Source organism: Trichechus manatus, unplaced genomic scaffold, assembly GCF_000243295.1.
Source record: "Trichechus manatus latirostris isolate Lorelei unplaced genomic scaffold, TriManLat1.0 scaffold00033, whole genome shotgun sequence".
Lineage (NCBI taxonomy): Eukaryota > Metazoa > Chordata > Mammalia > Sirenia > Trichechidae > Trichechus > Trichechus manatus.
The window spans coordinates 9,697,382-9,717,691 of NW_004443969.1; the positions used below are offsets into that span (position 1 = coordinate 9,697,382).

The 20,310-nt window shown below is 34.5% G+C and overlaps 1 protein-coding gene across 2 annotated transcripts in view; it reads left to right on the forward strand.

Annotated features, from left to right (window-relative positions):
• Positions 1-20,310, forward strand: part of R3HDM1 (R3H domain containing 1) — a 111,070-nt gene that overhangs the window by 7,586 nt on the left and 83,174 nt on the right. Inside the window, exons 3-8 of one of the 2 annotated variants that reach the window (XM_023730201.1) lie at positions 4,137-4,178; positions 4,653-4,742; positions 8,759-8,873; positions 10,162-10,240; positions 17,082-17,141; positions 17,224-17,364. In XM_023730201.1, the coding sequence (XP_023585969.1) occupies positions 4,137-4,178; positions 4,653-4,742; positions 8,759-8,873; positions 10,162-10,240; positions 17,082-17,141; positions 17,224-17,364 (527 nt within the window). The remainder of the gene's footprint in view (positions 1-4,136; positions 4,179-4,652; positions 4,743-8,758; positions 8,874-10,161; positions 10,241-17,081; positions 17,142-17,223; positions 17,365-20,310) is intronic. The other variant, XM_023730202.1, reaches the window with a different exon arrangement.

The window sequence follows — 20,310 nt, forward strand, 5'->3', positions numbered from 1 at the left end:
AGGACTCTTCCTTAGGATCTAAGACTCAGACCTTTGGATGTTTAACCCTGTGCTCTAGGGCCCAAAGGGTTAAATAGCATAAACAAATTGCTGATTGGGGTTGATTTATTGGTTGATTGATTTTAACAGGCCAGCTCTCCTGACTCAGAAAACTTTGTTGTGTTCTGTTATTTTGATGGAAATTAGCAGCCTGGCATCTGTCGTTTTTACTGCCTCTGACCTTTAGCTAGGCATTTAACAACTTTATTATCTTCTCCCAAGTAATTACCATTAATTCTTACTATTGGCTCTTCAAAGCATATCAAAACCTTAGTTGAAAGGCTTCAACCATTACTGTTTAATTTGTTCATAATAATTATGAATTACAGATGAAAAATGATCCCCTTTCTGAAATAAGTCAGATTTCCTCTTAATTGAGAGATTATTAGATTGGCAGTTATTTTTATGTTGACACACAATATAACTCATAAAGATTACTGTTCTTTCTTAGAAGTACGTAAAACATCTCATAGTTAATGATTTCAGTACTTTAGGTCTTTCCTTTTTTTCTTTTACATTAAAGAAACTTTAAACAAACCTAAAGTGTCTTTAGCAGTACGATAGGCAAAGAAAATTACTGAAAATATCAGACCAAAAGAGGCATTATGATGATTAAAGAAGCACTAGAAAACAAAACCTATGTACCACCTCTTTATTTTAAGTTGACTTTATACATTTACATATTGTTTCTTTTATTATTTCTCTGGATTGGGGTAGTGATTAAGTTACAGGTTACGTTTTGAGGTCCTTTGACATCCATATTCTGAAGTAAATTTTAGATCTGTTTAAAGTTCTTCCATTGTAAAATAAAAGCCAAAGTACTGATATCATCAGCCATGTTTGTTTTTCTTTGCCCTTGAAGTTGGTCTATAGGGCAGTATATTGAAAAACAGTTGAGATTTATTGTAATTTAAATCTTAACCATTTATTATTAAAATCTCAGGTTTTTTTTTAACTGCAGTATACCTCAGTTTTGATACTGCAGTATCAAACAGTGCAAACTGTAAATTGATGACTTTATACCTAAACCTTCTAAATTCTGATTAGCATCCCTCTGGAGTCGTAAAGGTCTGTTAAACAAGCTGCTAAATTTTTACTGTAACAATGAAATTTTATTAAAGGTGAAAATTATGCTTTCATGTAATAAAATCCGTCTTTAAAATAATTATATCTGAAATTGTGAACATTCGTATTTAAAGCCAAATCTGACTACCAAGAATATAAAACGAAGGCTGCTTGTTTTATTAAAAAGAACTCACTTTCTCTGCTTTGTTGTTGCTGTGTTTATGTGTATGGCAGATTTTCTGTTGTTATATGTTATATAATTTCAGTTCTTTGCTATTTGAAATTAATGATTTTTGTTAAATAATGCCACTTTTATACTTTATAGGTTCCTTATGTAGTGTATTGATTTTCTATTGCTGCGTAACAAATTACCACAAATTTAGGGGCTTAATACAACACACATTTGTCAGCTCACTGGTGGAAGTTTAAAAGTCCTGCTAGTGGAAAGCTGGGTTATCTGCTTAGGGTTTGACAAGCCCAAAATCAAGGTGTTCAGAGGGCTGGGTACTCATCTAGGGACTCTGGGGAAGAATTTGCTTCCAGGCTCATTCATACTGATTGTTGGCAAACTCAGTTCTTGCAGTGGTAGGTCAGATAGAGGCCCATGTTTCCTTGCTGCCTGTCCTCCAGAGGCCACTCTCTGCTCCTAGAGGCTACACACATTTCTTCTTATGCTTTGAATATCTCTGTCTTGCCTTTTTGCTCCCAGCCAGGGGAAATTGCTTTTAAAGAGCTCACTTGATTAGGTCAGACCCACCTAGATAATTTCTATATTTTAAGATCAACTGCCTTGAGACTTCAATTACAGCTGCAAACTCCCTTCACAGAAGTACCTAAATTAGTGTTTGATTAAATAACCAAGAGATGGCAGTCTTGTGGGGCAGTCTTAGAATTTTGCCTACCATAAGTAGTATTTGATCCTCAACAGAAAGCTTTTATAAGCGTAATGTAAAGTGCACTGGACTCAGATTCTAAAGGCTTTGAGTTCTGTTTGGCTGTTAAGTAACTCTGATCGTGTGCTGTGAGATCCTTGAGACTAGGAAATGTGTCTTATACATCTTCACAGCCCATCGTGTCTGGCACAATGTCTGGTGTATAGCAGGAACTCAGAAAATATTCATTAAATGAAGTCAAATTAAGATAAATTTACTTTTCTGTGCCTTTCTTCATCTTTACAAATTACTTATAAATGAAAACAGATAAATAATACACATGTATACTCTATGAATATTTGAAAGTATTGGAACAGCATCCAGCATGCCCAATTTATAGATTTTTTTTTAAAGTTAGCATCTGACATACTAAGTAACTTAAATCGTGACTAGTGAGCAAAACTAGGACACTAGTTTTCTGGCATGCTATTTATGTTCCTAGCCTTTATAATCTGTTACATTTATATAATGCTTTAGGGTTTCCAGAGCTCTTTATCTACTCGTTGATCGAGTCTTTTCAAGAACCTTGTGAATTGGTACAAATAGTCTGATCTTTTATACAGATAAAAGTACACTGAAATAATGTGACACAAAGCCAGAAATTTAAATCCAACCTTTTTGCATACGAATACAGTCATTACTTTGTCAATTAGTCATCTCTTTAAAAAAAAATAGAAAGTTTTGTACCATTAATATGGAGAACTGCAAGACATTTAAGCGTAAGAGGGGAGTAAGTCAAGGAGGAAGTCACAAATTCCTTTCCCTTTTGTTCCCCTAGGACTCATTTAGCCACGTGCTTTTTGCTAGTATTCATCTTTGCTTTTTTCTACCTTTTTTTCCCCTGTAAGCCTTGACCCTGTGGTAGCGTAACTTCTTTTACTTCTATTTTAGAGGTGGGTTACTGACAGACAGAAATCCTCTTGAACAAATTAGAGTGAGTAGATGTAGAAGAATTACTAACATGCCATAACTGTCTTAGGCAGCACAAGTACACACAATTTCCTTTTCTATAAGAAATGGAAAATCATGTTTCTTTATTGTTTTTCAGTTTTCCTTTTGTTGTTGTTAATTTGTACTCTGGGTAGTCCAGGATCAAAATCCCAAGAATACAATGCTTCTTACTTTTCAAGAACTTTGGACTCGAAGTGGGGACCAGGACGCACTGGGTACCATAGACTCTTACGTCTGTTGGCTCTATCAGGAAGGTTTCTTTGGAATGTTAGAATGAAATGGTGGGGTTTTTCATCCTTATATGGAGTGTACTAGCCTAGTATTATACTTGGTACCGAATTGGCTCCCTGGTTTTAATGAGTACAGATGATAAATACCTGGACCCTGTACTCTTTGGGTTTGGAGAGGTAGATTGGAAGGAGATGGGAGGAACGATGGAGTATTTAAAACCTACCTGGCTCTGACTCATAGAAGCTTCAGCTAGTTTCCTCAACTGAAGCCTGGTATCACCGACTAGAGCTAGTATACCTCAGCGGGTTCCTGAATCACCTGACTGATGATCTGTCAGCCATGCTAAACATCCATATCGGAACTCTGCCCTGTTTTCTTCATTTCTGCTTCATTGCCTTACCAAGACCTGGTGAATAGGATTCCAACACTAATAAACTAGTAGTATATTTCATACAGTGCTAAAAAGGCTCAATAGACTCAATGTGCATGTGAAACATTCTTTTTACTAAGTTTAGAACTTTTCTGAGCACAGCTACTTAAAATTCCTCAGTTGTTTTGTAGTTTTATTTCTAAAATTGGCTAAACTGTTATGTGTTCTAAAATATTGAAGAAGTATATTTTATTTTGCTACTGCCTGCGAAGTTACCATAGAAGTTCAATTTAGCTCAGTCGACACAGGAATTGTGGCCATTTGTTAAGATAAAAGAAAAACACCAGACCACAAAATGATTTTAGAGAATCATGTGCAAGGGTGCTTGTGGAAGAATCAATCCACTTTGACTGAAACCAACTTTGATTTCTTATCCTTCCATACTTTGTGTGCAGTTGGTATCTCTGTGGTTTAGGTTTATGACTTAAGAAGCAAATTCTCTGTCTCAGTATAAAATTTAATACAAATTTTTCTTGTTGTATATTCAGCGGCCACTGCAGTCATTTGGACAGACAGGAAAAAGGTCAAAGGTATAGTAAATATTTTGGTATGCTGGCATGCCAAGGGCCTTCCTTCATGCTCAATGAATCCTTGTTTTCATATAGCACTGCATTCAGTTTAGTTTTGTCATATTTTGTTTTGGGCAGAAAGCTTATTTTGTTTTATTTGGGATTTTTGTTTTGCGTAGTTGCTTTTGTTCATTGCTTTTGTATCTTTGATGGTCGTTATCTCTAGAGAAAATAGCTTCCTCGCCATTCTTTGGGTTTTGAAATTGGAATTATTCCCATTCTTGCTATTGCTGTAATTTTCAAAACTGCAATTGTTTTCCTTCTTAACAAAGGAATTTAGTGGTGTTTGATGATATATTTAACTCGTACATTTCATCTCCTTTTATACGTGGCAAAAGCTTTTTATAAAGAAACTTAAGAAACTCTCTCTAGAAGGCTTTTGGATATGCCCTAGATTTGTGAAATGTAGTGTTAATTTTAAATACTTCTCTTTAGTCAAGCTCAAAGTTAAAGCTAGTTCGGAGCCTTGCAGTATGTGAAGAGTCTCCACCACTCCCTGCAGCAGAGATATCACAGGAGAACCAGGTAAAAACAGCAAAATAAACAAGACAAAAAAATGTTATTTAAAGACACGGTGGAATAACCTATTTCCTGGAGAATATTTTTCATTAGGTTAAGTCAAAGGTGTGTGTATGTGTGTGTTTTGTTTGGTTGGTTGGTTTTTACTAAGTGAAACTGATAATATTTGCCATCCCAATATAGAGATGACAAGTTGGAAAAACCTCGTTACTTCAGTCGAAGGCTTAGAGGAATGATTCTCTTCTGGAAAAACTTAGGGATCATATGATTAACTGGGAATGTGACTTCAGGAGAATTACAAGTTATTATTGAAAAGTTATACAGTATTAAAGTAATACTTCCAGAGAGTGTAATTGTGATGAAATTTGCTCTTTTCGTTTTGGCTTTTAGAAATTTGTCACTTACTGCTGTCTACTGTTGTAAAATACAGAACATTGAGATTCAAGCAAACAGTTCAGTTTGCCTTTTATCTTCTTTTAAATACTGTAACTTCGTTTACTTATTTTTCTGTTAATCTCAGCTGTGGCTTGATCTTTGTCTCATGCCATGTTTGAACATTTATACATAAATATTCTTGGACTGCCTCCCCACCAGTATTTATCAAAAGCGTGATAACTTTGGCTGTTAGTGGCTGATTTTACTTTATGAGTTTGAGCAACCTAACATGCCCCCTACATCCCAACAATCAATTTCCAAAGAATTGAGACATCTTTGTGGTTGATTTAATAAGCCGTGAGTGGGAAAAGAAAAAAAAAGGACCGTGACTGGTTGTACAGCTCCCCCCACCTCCCAATAAATGTCAGTTGCACATTTGGTGATTCAAGCAATAACTATTATACTTTCCTTTGATTCAGAAGATGACACCCTTAGAATCCTGCTATGGATCCTGAAGGTAGTTATCACAGATATAGGATATCTTAGTTTCCGAAAATGCAAGTAGAAGAAGGTTTTAAAGTAGATTATTTATCAGTGAAAACTAAACATCCACTTCCTTTTAAATTGTTCAAGTATCAGGAACATACAGTTCAAAATTCATTTGTGGTTATTTAAAAAATTTTACCTACATAGGTAGAAGGTGGCTATATGTATATATTCTATAAAATAGAGATATTTTAACTATAAAATAAAGGACTTTCTATAGCAAAAAGCAGAAATAGAGTTAGAAGTAGTTTACTAAGTACTGTTGCCTGGAGAACATTTTCAAATGTCAGCCTTTGACTTTTCCATGGTTGTTGATAAGGCTGGAAGAGTTACTATACACTTTAAGAAAATTTCAGTAAAGTTATTTTTTTGAAGTAACAATTTTAATCTTTTGTGTAGGTCAGAATAAAGAATATACCTAATCAAGTGGGAGAAGTAAACAGTGCAGTATATTTTTTGAAAATTCATTTCTTTTTTCCGTGGACCAAAAATGTTACACGATCTTAGCCTCATAACATAGTATTTAGTCCAGGAAGATTGAGGAAATGTACATAAAACTATTAGTGCAGTAAAAGTACATCCTTTTTAAGACAAACTGTAACATGATCTTTAGTTTTATTCTGTATACTTTACCTTATCTGAAAAATTGTGGGAGGTGGGGGTAGAGTTCTTATGGCATTACATAAATTTGGCTAGTGAAAACCTGTATGAGAAAAAATGATCTGATACCATCAGGAGCTTATGTTGTATATTATTATTGTATACATTATTGATCAAAGATAATAAGTTTGTGTTTACAGTCCAAAAAATTGAGTTATATGGATAATTAGTAAGCTAGTTATATTAGAATTCATTTATTCCACTTAATACTTCCTTTGTCAAAGAGTTTCCCTTGGATACAAAAGTTTTTTCTCTTTGTATAATAACCCATTTTTACCCCTCTGAACAAAAATTTTTTTTTTTTTTTTTTTTTTTTTTTAGTAGAAAAGCTTTTTTCCAGCTTTAACTAAATTGTACCTGAATGGGAATTGGAAAATAAATTATTTCTCAAGAAATGTGCTAATATCTAATCCTTGAGGGTAGAGACAGCTTCAGAATGTGATTTTTGAGGAATTAATCTGGAATAAAACTCATTATTCAAAAGGGAGAAAGGCAATTAAAAGAGAGATGTCACTTGTGTATGATGAGAGCTTATGAGCGGGAAGCGACCTCAGTAATGGATGTCAATGACAGAGTGAAGAGTAAAGGAATTACAGCTTCCTGTAGAGATGCTGCTGTCATTCCAGTTATTTATAGTCAGAAGAGTTTATGTATGAGGACTTTGGCATTTAAAATACTTGTCATTTATTTACTACTGCAAACAAGCCTCAGTTCCAACTGAAGACAAGGCCTACTAGATTCTTAAAATATAGTTCATCCTAATAAGATAGATTAATATCTGGAATTAAAATATATGGTATTTTTAGTAGGCAAAGAAATGTGTGGATTTTAGGGCTTTGGGACGAGAATTTAGAAATGAAATATAATAGTCATTGGAAGTGCCTGATAAGAAAGGTCTAAGAGGAGATAATATGAAATCTTTTCTCCCAACCTGGGTTCCATAGGATTGTCCTTGAGCCACAGGAATAGAAGCTGTAAGACAGGAACACTTCTAAATATTCTACTTGTGAAAAATATTTCTGGGATTCCTTTTTAAGTATCTACTTTACAATTACAAAAAGAATGAGAAAAATGGGTTAGAATATGAATCATAATGAGAAAAATGACTTACTGGTTGACTTTATGAAGTTGCTGTGTCTTTGATAAGCAAGACAAGGGAGGGCAAAAAGCAAAATGTTCATCATTCTAGTGAAAATTGCAAATGCATTGCATTTGCCCTGTATTCTGCGCACAAATTAGAACTGAGGTGGAATGGGAAGCAGGAGTGAAAAGAGATGAAAGTAGCAGTTAGCAGCCCTGCAGGGGAAAAAAATTATATGATCTCAAATTCTGCCAAAAATCATTTTGAAAAGAATGATGTGGTAAAAAAAAGTTCAATAGAAATTTTACTGGCTGCAAGTTTGAGAGTTCTGACATTTCCATCCCCTTTGATTCTGATTTATTGCCCCTGCCACCACCACCACTCAGAAAAACTAAGCAGTTGTCTAATTGATTCTTTTTGTCACTAGAGAACATCAGTATAATTTAGTCTTAAAATAGGCCACACATTTATCTGTAGTAGAAATGATCTGGACAGTATTCTAGCTTCCTTTATAACTTTGCCTAAATACAGAGCTACGTGATTTTTTCCTTTTCAGACTATATGAATTAATTTCCAGTAATTCTTTGGGGACCTGAAATTACATGTAATGACATTTTTTTTAAATAAAATGTAGAATTAGTTCTCATTTTCGATCTGTGGAATTGTTGTTACTTTATAATTAAACATTATATATCTGGAACGAAGACAATCTTGTTTGAAACCTCTCCAGAATAACTTCTGGTAATTGAAGGAAGAACAGTGACATGTAAATCTCAAATAGGAAATAATCGTTGTCATGTGCATTTGGTTTTGGAACTTTTTTGTACTTATAATTTTATCTGGCAAGGGAATGAAGGAATATGATATTATAATGGATACCTAGAATACTTTTTATTAATTATTGGCTTGATACTCATGTTTCTATTGTTGTAGTTGATGGTAATTATCATGCTTTTGCTTGGGTGTCGTATCTTCATCACCAAAATAGGCTAAGATCTTGGTTCTGGTCTTTCGGGAGTTTTACAAGTAGATACATTTAAATTATTACAGAAAACATTTATATACTCTAACATAATTCTGAAGATATGTTTCAACCAATACATTCAACTAAAATTGTTGATTTTAACATTTTCTAGGAAGAGTTTGAAAAAAGTGGCAATTTAACATTTTTAGAAGAGTTTGAAAAAAAGTGGTAAAATATTTTTACGTTGTCTTCTAGTTTGAAGAATCTAACTGGATGAAATAAAAATTCTTTTCCTTTTTTTCCTCCGTGCAATTTTGTGTTACTTAAATATAAATTTGCGATATTAGCTGAATCACTTTATATTTTCATTGAGTAACTGATTTTGTTTTTCAACAGGAGAAAATTCAGATCCAGTTAACACAATCATATGAAAAAGAGGAGAAGCCCTCAAAAGATGAAGCAGAAAAAGAAAAAGCCAGTGATAAATTACCCAGAAAAATGTTATCAAGAGGTTTGCAATTTATTTCTGTGTTTTTTAAACAAAATATTAGTTTCACTGTCAGTAATTCAACTCTTTACCCCTTGAATAATTACATATAGTATAGCTGTATTAAAAATGGTACAGAAGAGACTAAAGAGATGATGTAAGTAGTTACCTGGGTAAAATGGCAAAACACAGTTCTAAACATTAGTAAAGTGCTTCAGCAAAAAAACCTGCAACACATACCAGAGTCACTGAGGAAGTTAACAGTCTTGATCTCTTATTGGTCTGTCTCTCATACTGACATACTGTAATCACTAAAATTTGTTTGTTGATTCCACTAAAAATACTTGTTGTTGTCCTTGTTAGTTGCCATCAAGTCAGTCCCTGAATCATGGCAACCTTTGTGTTACAGAGTAGAACTGATCCATAGAGTTTTCCTGACGATGAAACAGTTCCCCAGGCCTTTTTTCCACAGAGCCTCTGAGTGAGTTCGAATCACTGACCTTTTAGTTAAAAGCCAATCGCAAACCACTTGCATCACTCGGGTTCCTTACTAAAAATGTTATTAGTCTTTAATTCCTTATGATACGAAAAGCTGGTGCCAAAATAATTCAGTGTCCAATAAAGTATATTCTTGGAAACCCAAAATGCTTATCTTTCATAATAATTTTTTGAGAATCTTCACCATTACCTGACATCACAGGTCAATAAAAAATGCTTTTTAAATTTACATACCCCGTTGATCAGTATTATAAACAGCATAAAGATATTATATTTAATGGCAACAAATAAACATGAATATTTGAAAGGAAGCCTTCAGTGATACAACTGATAAAGATCTAAATAAATAAATAAATTCTCCTTTCAGAACTAAAATTTTTATCTACCTCCAAATTATTGCCTCCGTTTATATTCATATCTGAACTCACTGTCTTAATTTGCTAAACATGTGGTTAATTATCAGAATCATTGGAAATGTTCACTTAAAGAGACATTTTTGAACATGAGGATTGTGGTGAGTATTTAAGATGCTCTTTAGAGAATTCCGAGTGAATTGAACTGGCACATGTGAGTGATTTTTTGTTTAATGTGCAAGTACATGCAGCTGTATAAACCTATGTTTATGGTGTATTTGATGAGAATAGAAGAATTATGGTCATCTGAGTTCCTCATAAATACCCTTTTCCTACTTTATCAATATTTTTTTTTCATTGTGGGGCATCTCGTTTTATGTAAGATACGCATCATATGTAAAAGGGAAAGGGATTTGTTTTCAAACAACTTTATACTGGGTTTTTGTGTTGTTGTTTTTTAGATTCCAGTCAAGAATACACTGATTCAACTGGCATAGATCTACATGAATTTTTAGTAAATACATTAAAAAACAATCCCAGGTAAAAATTAAATTTATAAGGTTTACATTGTTTCTAGAGTACCATAATTTTGCTATATGTGTTTTCATTACTGAATTAGAGTATTAGTAATAAAATTGCAGATACTTAAAGTACCCCAGAAACATTTTAGTTTCTTAGGGCTCAGAAGTCGTTGGTATACTATATGCACATGTATAAGTATTTTTTTTTTTGCATTATGCATGACACCATGATGTAAAAGTAATTCATAGGCTCAGTAGGAATTTTGGGAAATACAGAATCACCAGGATTTTTAGGCTCTTTGAAAGAGGGCGATACCATTAATCATGAGAGGGAAAAAAAAAAACAAAACTCTACCTCACTGTAAGGCACTCAGCCAAATAAGAACTTAGTGTATTCATTTATGAAGAGTTTTTGATCCTATTTAATGCAAAATTTTTGTTCCTTCTTGCTGAGTTCATAAACCTTCAACCTAGAGATTTTTAAGGTATTTATTTGAGTCAGTACTTTAAACTAGTGGTGAAATCGTTTGTTTTGCCAGGGTTCTGGATGAGTAGTTTTTTAACTTTTTGGCAGGTCACTGGCCTTTGTCGGGCATTCTCTCCACACAAAGGCTTATCCACAAAACATCTCACCAGCACTTCCATGGCATTAAAGACGCCAAGGTTAGGAACCCATCTTCCAGATGTTAGCCTCCCAGAGTGCGAGCCATTTAACATACATTGAAATAAAAATAATTTCACTAGGTGTGTGCCCATGGAAGATAATATGAACAGCTCTCTCTTAGCCTCACTGAGGATTAGCCCATGTCCAGTCTTGTTTCAAGGTTACTTTTATTTTCATTCAGGCTTTATTGTATTTTATACTATCCTGATTTTCTATTTTGCTTTTAGCATAAACCCCAAAGGTAGAACCTCCAAAATGAAAAGTGATCTCCTTGTAATAGAGGCTGAAGTGTTACAGGTGTGGAATGAGGGAGAAGTTAGGCAACTCTGTATAACTTTATTTTTTTTTTTTCCATTTCAAGTTTATTCCTCAGTGGTTCCAACAGAAAGATGAAGTCATTAGTCTGTTGGACAGGCATTTTTGAGCATCTGCCATGTACTAAGCATTTTCCTAAACACTGTAGATAAAAAGATGAATAAGACATAGTCCCAGACCCCAAAGTGTTCAGAGTGCTTTATCTGGGAGCTGTCCATACACAGAGAAGCATGGGAAATGCATTCCAGATAGAAGAGCATTACCGTGGCACAGTACTGTGAGAGAGGAAGTGTCATATTCAAACAAAGACAAGGTTGTACAGTGGCTCTAGCAGGGAGGCGTGTGACAGGTGATTCTGGAAAGTAATGGGGAAAATGTTGGTGAGCTGCAAAAGACAGATCACACCCAGTTGTTCTTAACTTAGGACAGTACCAAGAAGCTGGGTGGTGAAGAAATGTGTGGGAGTGTTTTGGTTCTCCCAGTGAGTGTGGAGTGCTATTAGAAGGCCAGGGATATTAAAAAGACCTGCAGGACAAAAATGTGCAATGAAAACTTGTCTTACGTGAAGTGCTAACGTTGCACCTGTTGAGAAATATTGACTGTGTCACTCTGAGTTCAGGTGTAATTACAGGATTTTAAATAGGGTAATGCCATAATCAGATTTGCATTTTAGGAACATCACTTTGGCAGTGGGAGACCAAGACTGTAAGCAAGGATACTGGTTAGGAAGCCTAGAGAAGAAAAGAGAGCAAAGCCACATTTGAAAGGTATTTAGGAGGTAGCCATGGCAGGACTTGGTGATCATTTGCAGGTGGAAAGGTAATGAACAGGACGAAAGAATGGAACAGAATGGCCACTAGATTTCTGGCTGGGCTGACAGGTGGTCTCATTAACTGGGAAAGCGAACATCGGGGAAGCCTGAATGAAATGTGGGTGCGTTCTGTTCTAAATAAGTATAGTTTGAGGCACTTGAAGGACACCCAGGAGATGAGGTCTGTTGGCAGTTAAAAGGCTCTGGTTTTCAAGTGAATGCACCAGGCTGGAGTTACAGATTCAGGAGTCATCCATCAAGTTGAAGCTTGCTATGGCTGGGGCTGACCAGAGAAATGAGATAAATGATGAGGACAAAAGCCCATGAAAGACAGTGTTCAAAAAGTAGATGAGAAGGAAAGGACGCAGCCCTAAAGGTAACAGAAGAACCACGAGAATATTTGTCTTAGAAGTTGACCAAGGGGGAGTAGTTTCAGGGAAGGTAAAATAACAGAGGAAAGTGGGGTGGGGGGGAGTAGCAAAAATGATCCACAAGATTGGGAAATTAAGATGTCATTGGCCACTTTAACGGGTCATTTCATTTGGGGTAGGATAGTGGAAACTAGAACCCAGTGGATCTTGATGAGAAGGTAGAAAATACATAGCTAGTGTGAGTAAAACAAGATAGGATCTTAGAATTTTCCTTTCTTTGAAGCTGCAGTAGAGACATCAAGGGAAAAGGATTAGAAATGTAATTTTATTCATTCCAAATTATTTTTCTTTTGTGCAGTTCTCCTTTACAAATGAAAAAAAAACTTTGACATTATCTGCATGTGCATTTTTTTAAGTATACAAGTTAATGATTTTTAGTATATTCACAGATATGCGCAACCAATACCACAGGCAATTGTAGAATATTTTCATCACCTCACAAAGAAACTCATCCCTTTCAGCTATTATTCCTCCATCCCCCATTCCTCCCCACCTCTCCATCCCCCACCTCAGCCCTTAGCAACCAATAATCTGCTTTCTGTTTCTATAGATGTGCCTATTGTGGACATTTCATATAAATGGGCTCGTATAACAAATGATCTTTTGTGACCGGCTTCTTTCACTTAGCATAATGTTTTGAAGATTCATCCATGCTGTATCATGTGTCATTACTTCATTCCTTCTGCATATGCATTTTTATTTGAGTAAATATGTAGGTGAATAATTCATATTGGCTAAAGTATAAGTTATTACTAATGTCAGTGTGAATTAGAAAGTTGCAGCTAATGTTAAATTTTGTAAGAAATAAAATTTGCATAATTAATGGCTCAGTATTCTCTCAATGAAGCACACAACTAATTGCCTGACATACATGGCACTAAATTAGTAATAAGTATGACAGACTGCCACTAAAGCTTTCAAGACTGAGTATTGCCCAGAGAATTCCACTAGAAGTTAGGCACACTTATACTTTGAGTAATGCTAAAATTTTGCGAACTTTTACTTCTAGATCATTTTTTATTTCAAAATTTTTTCTTCACATCATCAAATCTTGTTCTCAGTCCAGTAAATAAATTTAATTTCAGGTGTTAAAAAGTAAATTGTCAGGAATTTCTGTTTGCAGGAAATATCTTAAAAGGTTACAATAACTACAGTAATTACTGAGTTAGAACCTAGGTCCTTAAAAAGATTACATTTACTGACATAATTTTATACCCATTTTGTGTAAATTTCATATATACTAAAGAAATATGAATAATACAGATAACTATATTATGCAGCTAATGAGCGGGAGCAATTCAGTGGATTAATCCTGAGAATAGATATTTTAAAAGTAATTTGTTTTACTCTGGGGAACATCATGTAATTATTCTGTGTTTGAATATCTCCTAAAATTTCTTTTATTGGAAGCAGTGTTTTAAGTCATTTTATCTTTTATCTGTTACAAAAATGTGACCAAGGTCATATGGAACATTGAGAGAGGGGTGGTCAGATAGAAGCATTGTGGGTTTTTTTATTTGCCACTAGCATACCAGATGCACACACTCTCTCTAATGTTAGGTCTGGTATAAAAGATTTGTCACACCTTCATTTTAACTTCAGGTAGTAATTTACTGATCAACTTGATTGAGATTCTTATTTTTATTATTTCTTTAATAATAGCATGTGTTGGTTGGATAACAATTTCAATAAGTGTTTTTAGTCTTAAATAGTTTTGATTCATGTGCTAAATGTTAATATGCCTTAGAAAAGTAATTCATGATCCATTAGTTGGAGCCCTGTATGTAGTTCTCCTATAAAGTATTATTCATTTTTATCTTAAGACCATGACCAAAATACCTAACTTTGATTATAGGAAAATTTGGAAGCTGGGACTAAGCTACAGTGGATAAAGGACAGGAGGTATAAATTTTAAGACCTTAAGATAGTTATCAGCCTTGCTTTTCTGAAAAGTTCTTCTAAACAGAGAGCTTAATTTAAATAGTAAGGGGTACAGATAATAATAGATCTTCTGTAATCCATAAATCTGCGTGTAGCAAAAAAAACTAAATTTGTATCAATGGCTAGTAAAATTTTTAGATTTTCTTTCTGTCATGGAGACAACAGAAATTCCTTTTCAATGGTAATACATTGCTAATGATTATTTATATGCTATAACTGCTGTTTAGCTCAGACACAGAAAACCAGTTTAAGTGCACTGCTTCATGAACTCTGAGTTTGTTACTACCTAGATGTAACCTCTTTGAATATTTTCTGTGGGAACAATAGCAGTAAATTCCTTTAGTTAATTGAGCAACTGTGCATTTTCCTCTAGCACAGTCTGGTATCAGACTCGGAGAATAAACTCTGCTTCATTTTACCTTCCTTCCCTTATTTTCCATTCATCTTTTTTTCTTATTGTTTAACTCCTGTTGACTAGTTTTTATCACTATTAAGTTGCTTGCCTCAGATTTTTTTTAAATAATAAGACAGTGTATAAAATACATCAGTAAAGCTACTGAGAATTATATCATCTGAAGACAAACTGATCCCAAAAGGTTAAATGAAAAGAGGATCTTACAGTTAAGTAAATAAATCCTTTTTGGGGAAAAGCCTTATGAAGTAAAAATTAATCTTTCCCAGAAAATTTAAGGGAAAAAAAAAAAAGAATATTAAAAGACATCTGGAAGAAATTATTTGATTAATCTATTCCATGCAGAATATATCTGTTGAGCCCCCTCTGTATACACATAGCCCAATTAATTACCTATGTAATGATAAATAAGATGAATGCTATTAAAGAAAAGTATGGAAGAAACAATTCCTAAGAAAGAATATAAGAAGGTGTTCTAGGCAAAGGAAACAGCATGTTCAAGGAACTGGAGACAGGAAGGAGCTTGACAAATATAGAGATAAGACAGGGTGACAAGAGTTTTATGAGCAAGGGGCAGGAAATGAGGCTAATGAGGTAGATGATGACCAGATCATGCCTGCCTTGTAGGCCACAATACAGATGTTCAATTCTAATCTAATAGCAGTGGGAAAGTCCTCATAAAGATTTAATCAAGGGAATGATATGTGGTCACATATGTGTTTTTCAAAGATTGTTATGGATGCTTCAGGTAGAATAGGTTAGGAGGGAGCAGGGAGGATTCAGGGAGACCATATACTACTATTATAGTAGTCAAGATTGAGATCCTGATTTCTTGGATCAGGATGGTGGCAATGGATATAAATTAAAAATAGATAGACAACAGATAAAATTTATAATAGTAATTAATTGGATTAGGAGAGTAACAAGCATAAAATCCTCATGCTTCCATTATGATGTACTGGGTGGAAAGTGGTGCCACTTACTGAGATGGGTAATACTGAAGAAGAACCAGGTTTGGGGGCAAAAATGAATGTTACTAGAATTTTCCTTAAAATGTAATCCTGTTTTCAGTTTTGCATTTGAAATCAACAGGTAGGCATGTTTTTTCCTTGATTGTTCAACTCACATAAGACTGTAAGGTCAAATATTTGTTGAATGAATGATTGGAGAAAAAATGCTGTTACTCAGTTTTATGAAACTTCTTTTGCAAAGCAGAGGGAGGATCAAATTCAAGGCTTAGCTATAGACTTTCATATGACCTAAGCATTTGAGAGGACTCTACTATATACTGTTTATTTTGGAGGGAAACACTAACCTCTCAGCCAAGTTCTCATGATCTATCAAATTTGGGGAACAGAACTGAATGATCTGTGAATTTACTTCTAGCTTTAAGATTCTGTTACGTTTTTTTCACACGTACATGAAATTTCCAGTGACCACAGGAAAACTGTCCTGAGCCATGTTCTTGGCGTGTAAGCAAGGAGGTCCTTTGGGGAGTAGTACCATTAATTTTGTTACAGCCTAAGAGCACTAAATAGGGCCCTAGTGGTCTGTAGGAGCACGTGTAGGTACTCCCTAGAGCCATTATTTATTTTACATGTTGGAGGCCTTTGATACATTTTGATTTTTATGAAGTCTCCAAAGTCTTAAAAAATAATAGTAAAATAAAGAATTTACAAAATGAGAAGTCCTCTGCTCCTGAATTAGAGTTAGTAATGTAGTTTATACTTCTCTGCCATAGTTCTGTTTACGTACTAGCAGTAGATTCCCATAGGAGTATTCCTGTCATTACTGGCATTGCATGTTCTTTGGAGTACTGTTTCTTTGGGGTTCAGCGTGATAACAGGCATGAGCCTAACTAAAGATGTCTTTTCCTGCTACTGCTCTGATTTATTGAATGAGGAAGTAAATATCATCCATATATTTACAGAGCAGACTCCAGTATAGCGATACTTAGGAAGTCAAAGCGCATCTATTTTAAGGTTGACCACATGCTGATAATTGTTGAAGTTGTATGATAGGTACACTGAGGTTTGTTACACTACTTTCTACATTTGCATATGTGTGAAAATGTCCATGATAAAAAGATAAACTAAAAAATATCATCTCTCATTCTTTTAAAACATTCCTTTTTTAGGAAGCATGTAAATATTATAGCATCAATCTTGTGATAGTCCTCAATGTACAGTTTTTAGGGAAAAAATTAGCTATATAAATCAAACCTGTAGACATTTATAATTATTTCAGTGTTAAATTTTATATATGAGTCTTCATATTTTGTTTCAGGGACAGAATGATGCTGCTGAAATTGGAACAAGAAATTTTAGATTTCATTGGTAATAATGAGTAAGTCCTGACGTTTAACAAAAAAAAAATTGTCATCTCTGCTCTTCTTAACTTACTAAATTGGTTTTTCTTCTACTTCTAGGTCTCCACGTAAAAAATTCCCCCCAATGACATCTTACCATAGGATGTTATTACACAGAGTAGCCGCTTACTTTGGATTAGACCACAATGTTGATCAGAGTGGGAAGTCTGTCATAGTAAACAAAACTAGCAATACAAGAATGTAAGTGTCAAGAGATGTAGGTGCTTGTTATATATCTGTGTAATAATACTTCTGTCTTTCTACAGCACCTTCCATTTGAAGTTCTCCACATGTTTTATCAACCTTTTTGAGCTTCAAGATAACTTCATGTGATAGAAAACTACACTTAGCTTACTAAGAACAAAATGCACCAGCTTGGACTCAAGACAGATGAATGAGGGCTGTGGCACGTGATTTTGGGGGGGCGGGGAACCGCAGTGGACATAATATCAATGATGTTTGATAACCATTCTCTTATTTTTTTTAATTAATGCAATTTAGATAGCTATGGCCAGCCTCAGATTTTGTCACATTTAATTAGTCATCTATCAGTGTACCATTATTCCCTCCTGTTTTTGCTCCTTGCCTCCCACAAATCTCAAGAAGGTGAGACTGTTGGTTAATACAATATTATCTATAATGTTGTGTCCTCCTCCTGGGCAGTGTGTATTTGCTGAGGAAGTTTTTTAAAGGGACAGATAGGAGGAGCCTTTTCACTTTAAAAAGTAGTAGCTGTATAGTGTTGATGAAATAAATAATCGGTACTGATATTTGGGAGCAGAAGACCCAATGCAAAGGCCCCTAAAGTTGTGATACGTGCAGCCACCACTTCAGCTTATTTATAAGGCTAGTCCTAAGGCAGCTAGTTGAGACAGCTAAAATTTATACTTTTGTGGTGATCTGCCTCTCCAGAGAATTTTCTATATTAATTTCATACGTGACAGCATCGAGTCTGTGGTAATGAGCACAGTACACTTCAGATGCCATTAGTAACGCTGTTCGCTTCTGTGCCTTTCCTGAAGCCAGACGTTTCTCAGGGGCTTGTCTGTGAACCAGTTAGCTTGAATATTAAATTATGTCCCTTTTATTATAATGGCCTTTACCCTTATTTTTGCCATATTGCTTGCTAGAACTAAGTTGGGTTTTTTTTTCCCTTTCAAATAGTCTTTTGTCAACTAAATAAATATGTTGATGGAGCCTAGTATTTTTAAATGATTGTTCCTACAACTGAAATTAAATTAACGTAGGTAGATGTCTTTGAAAAGGATCCTTGCTTTCACATTACCTGAAAATGTAAACCTGATTTAATTTTCATCTGCCTATTCCTTAGTCTTTTTAAAATATCATCATCAATTAGTACTGTGGCCTTTTCCTAGATTAGTTATATCATGGCTAAAGTAGTAGAGTGACCAATAAAATATGAATTGAACTGAGGGTGAATAGAACTCAATTCATTTAACCAATACCTTTCAACATTGCTCAAAGCTGCTGGATACCCAAGCACATGTATATTAGCAGGCATTTTGACTAACATTTTGGCTGGTGACTCTCTAAGGTTTTCAATACAGTGTAACGTCAGTAATTTGAATGCTATGAATGATGTCAGAAAGCTTTAGGGTTCTCCTTATTAAGGTAATCAAAAGTTTAGCTCATGAGAGATGCTGTAATGTACTTAATGAAGTATGGGTCCATAACATAATTATAACTGACATTTCGAATCATTGAAGTTACACTGTATTCTTATTTTATATCTTCTGGGATATAAAGAAGGTTGTAAATCAGAAAACCTTAGAGATCTGCTCCACACTGAATAAAAACAAACTTGCCTTTTCCTCATAGGCAGATTACCCGCTCCAGCCTTGAACCAGTGGTGTTGTGGATGTCAACAACCCGGTGTCCACTGGGCTGTCTCAATGGAGCGGGGAGTTGGCGATTGCAGGGCAGTAAATTCAGGCATCTATAAAAGAAAGAGGTAAGACAGTCTTAAGGTTAGCCGAAATGCCTGCTAATGCCATTTGGTGTGGGAATCCAGCTGCTCTTAGAAAAGTTGCCAGGCCCTTGGTTAAACCTTATAGTTCACTTTGGAATAACATAATCTCTAACCCAAGTAAAAACTCCTTGAATGAGAAAATGTGCCTCTGAACAGAAACAAAAATAGTTGATGTACATAAGCTCTGCAATTGTGTGACCAAAAATAACAAAATATTGACATTATCAGAACTAAACAGACAATCTTTTAAACTCCTGAAGAAAGCAGTCTCTTTCTTATTAGTTTGGTCGTTAAGCTGTTTTTACTTTTTTTTTCTCCTTTACTTCTGTGTACAGCTTTTTATGGAGCTTAGCTCTCTGTTCCACTGATCTATATTAAAATAGAAATTTCTTTAACTTACTTAGATAATTCTCATTTTTAAATCCATTTGCATAATTTGGCAGGAGGCAGGTACAGTACTTTGTTAAAAATTCAGTAGGTTAAAACAAATATTCAGAAGTGTAACTTGGATACTGTACATAATGAAGTATCTGGTCTTAGTTTGCTGAAAATGTCATTAGTCCAGTTTATTTCATTCTGAAATTTACTTATGGTATACATATATTTGAACTATATGTTAAAAAATAATAAAATAAATTAGGGGTTCAATTAGACTTTCCTTATAGCCTCTAAGTATATTTTTATATATTCTGTATTTCAAAAGAGTAATTCCACTTTTATAATAGGTTGATGTTAAGTCATAGGAATGTTGAATGAATTAATTTGTTGAAGCTCAGAATATATTTTAGGAGGTGAAATTTTGTATAATTGCAGTATTCCAAGGGCTACAACCAAACTCAGCGGAACTTGCAACATAGAGGGAAGACCAATCAGCTATAAAGTATATTATTAAGATTTCATAATCAGTACTTTAGGCCACAACTTTAATTGCCAAAAAAGGATTTCTTTTTTCTAACCTATTCCACTTAATATAGAACAAAGCTGTGCCCTGCTATAATAGAATTATTGGTAACTTGGATGCCTTTAGAACTAATACCTAAGTTTTTAGTTAATTCAAATATTTAGTAACCACAAAATATTTTATTACTTTCAGTTATATAACACCAAACCAGCTGCTGTATCTATATGACATATAAGATATGCAATATACTTCTTTG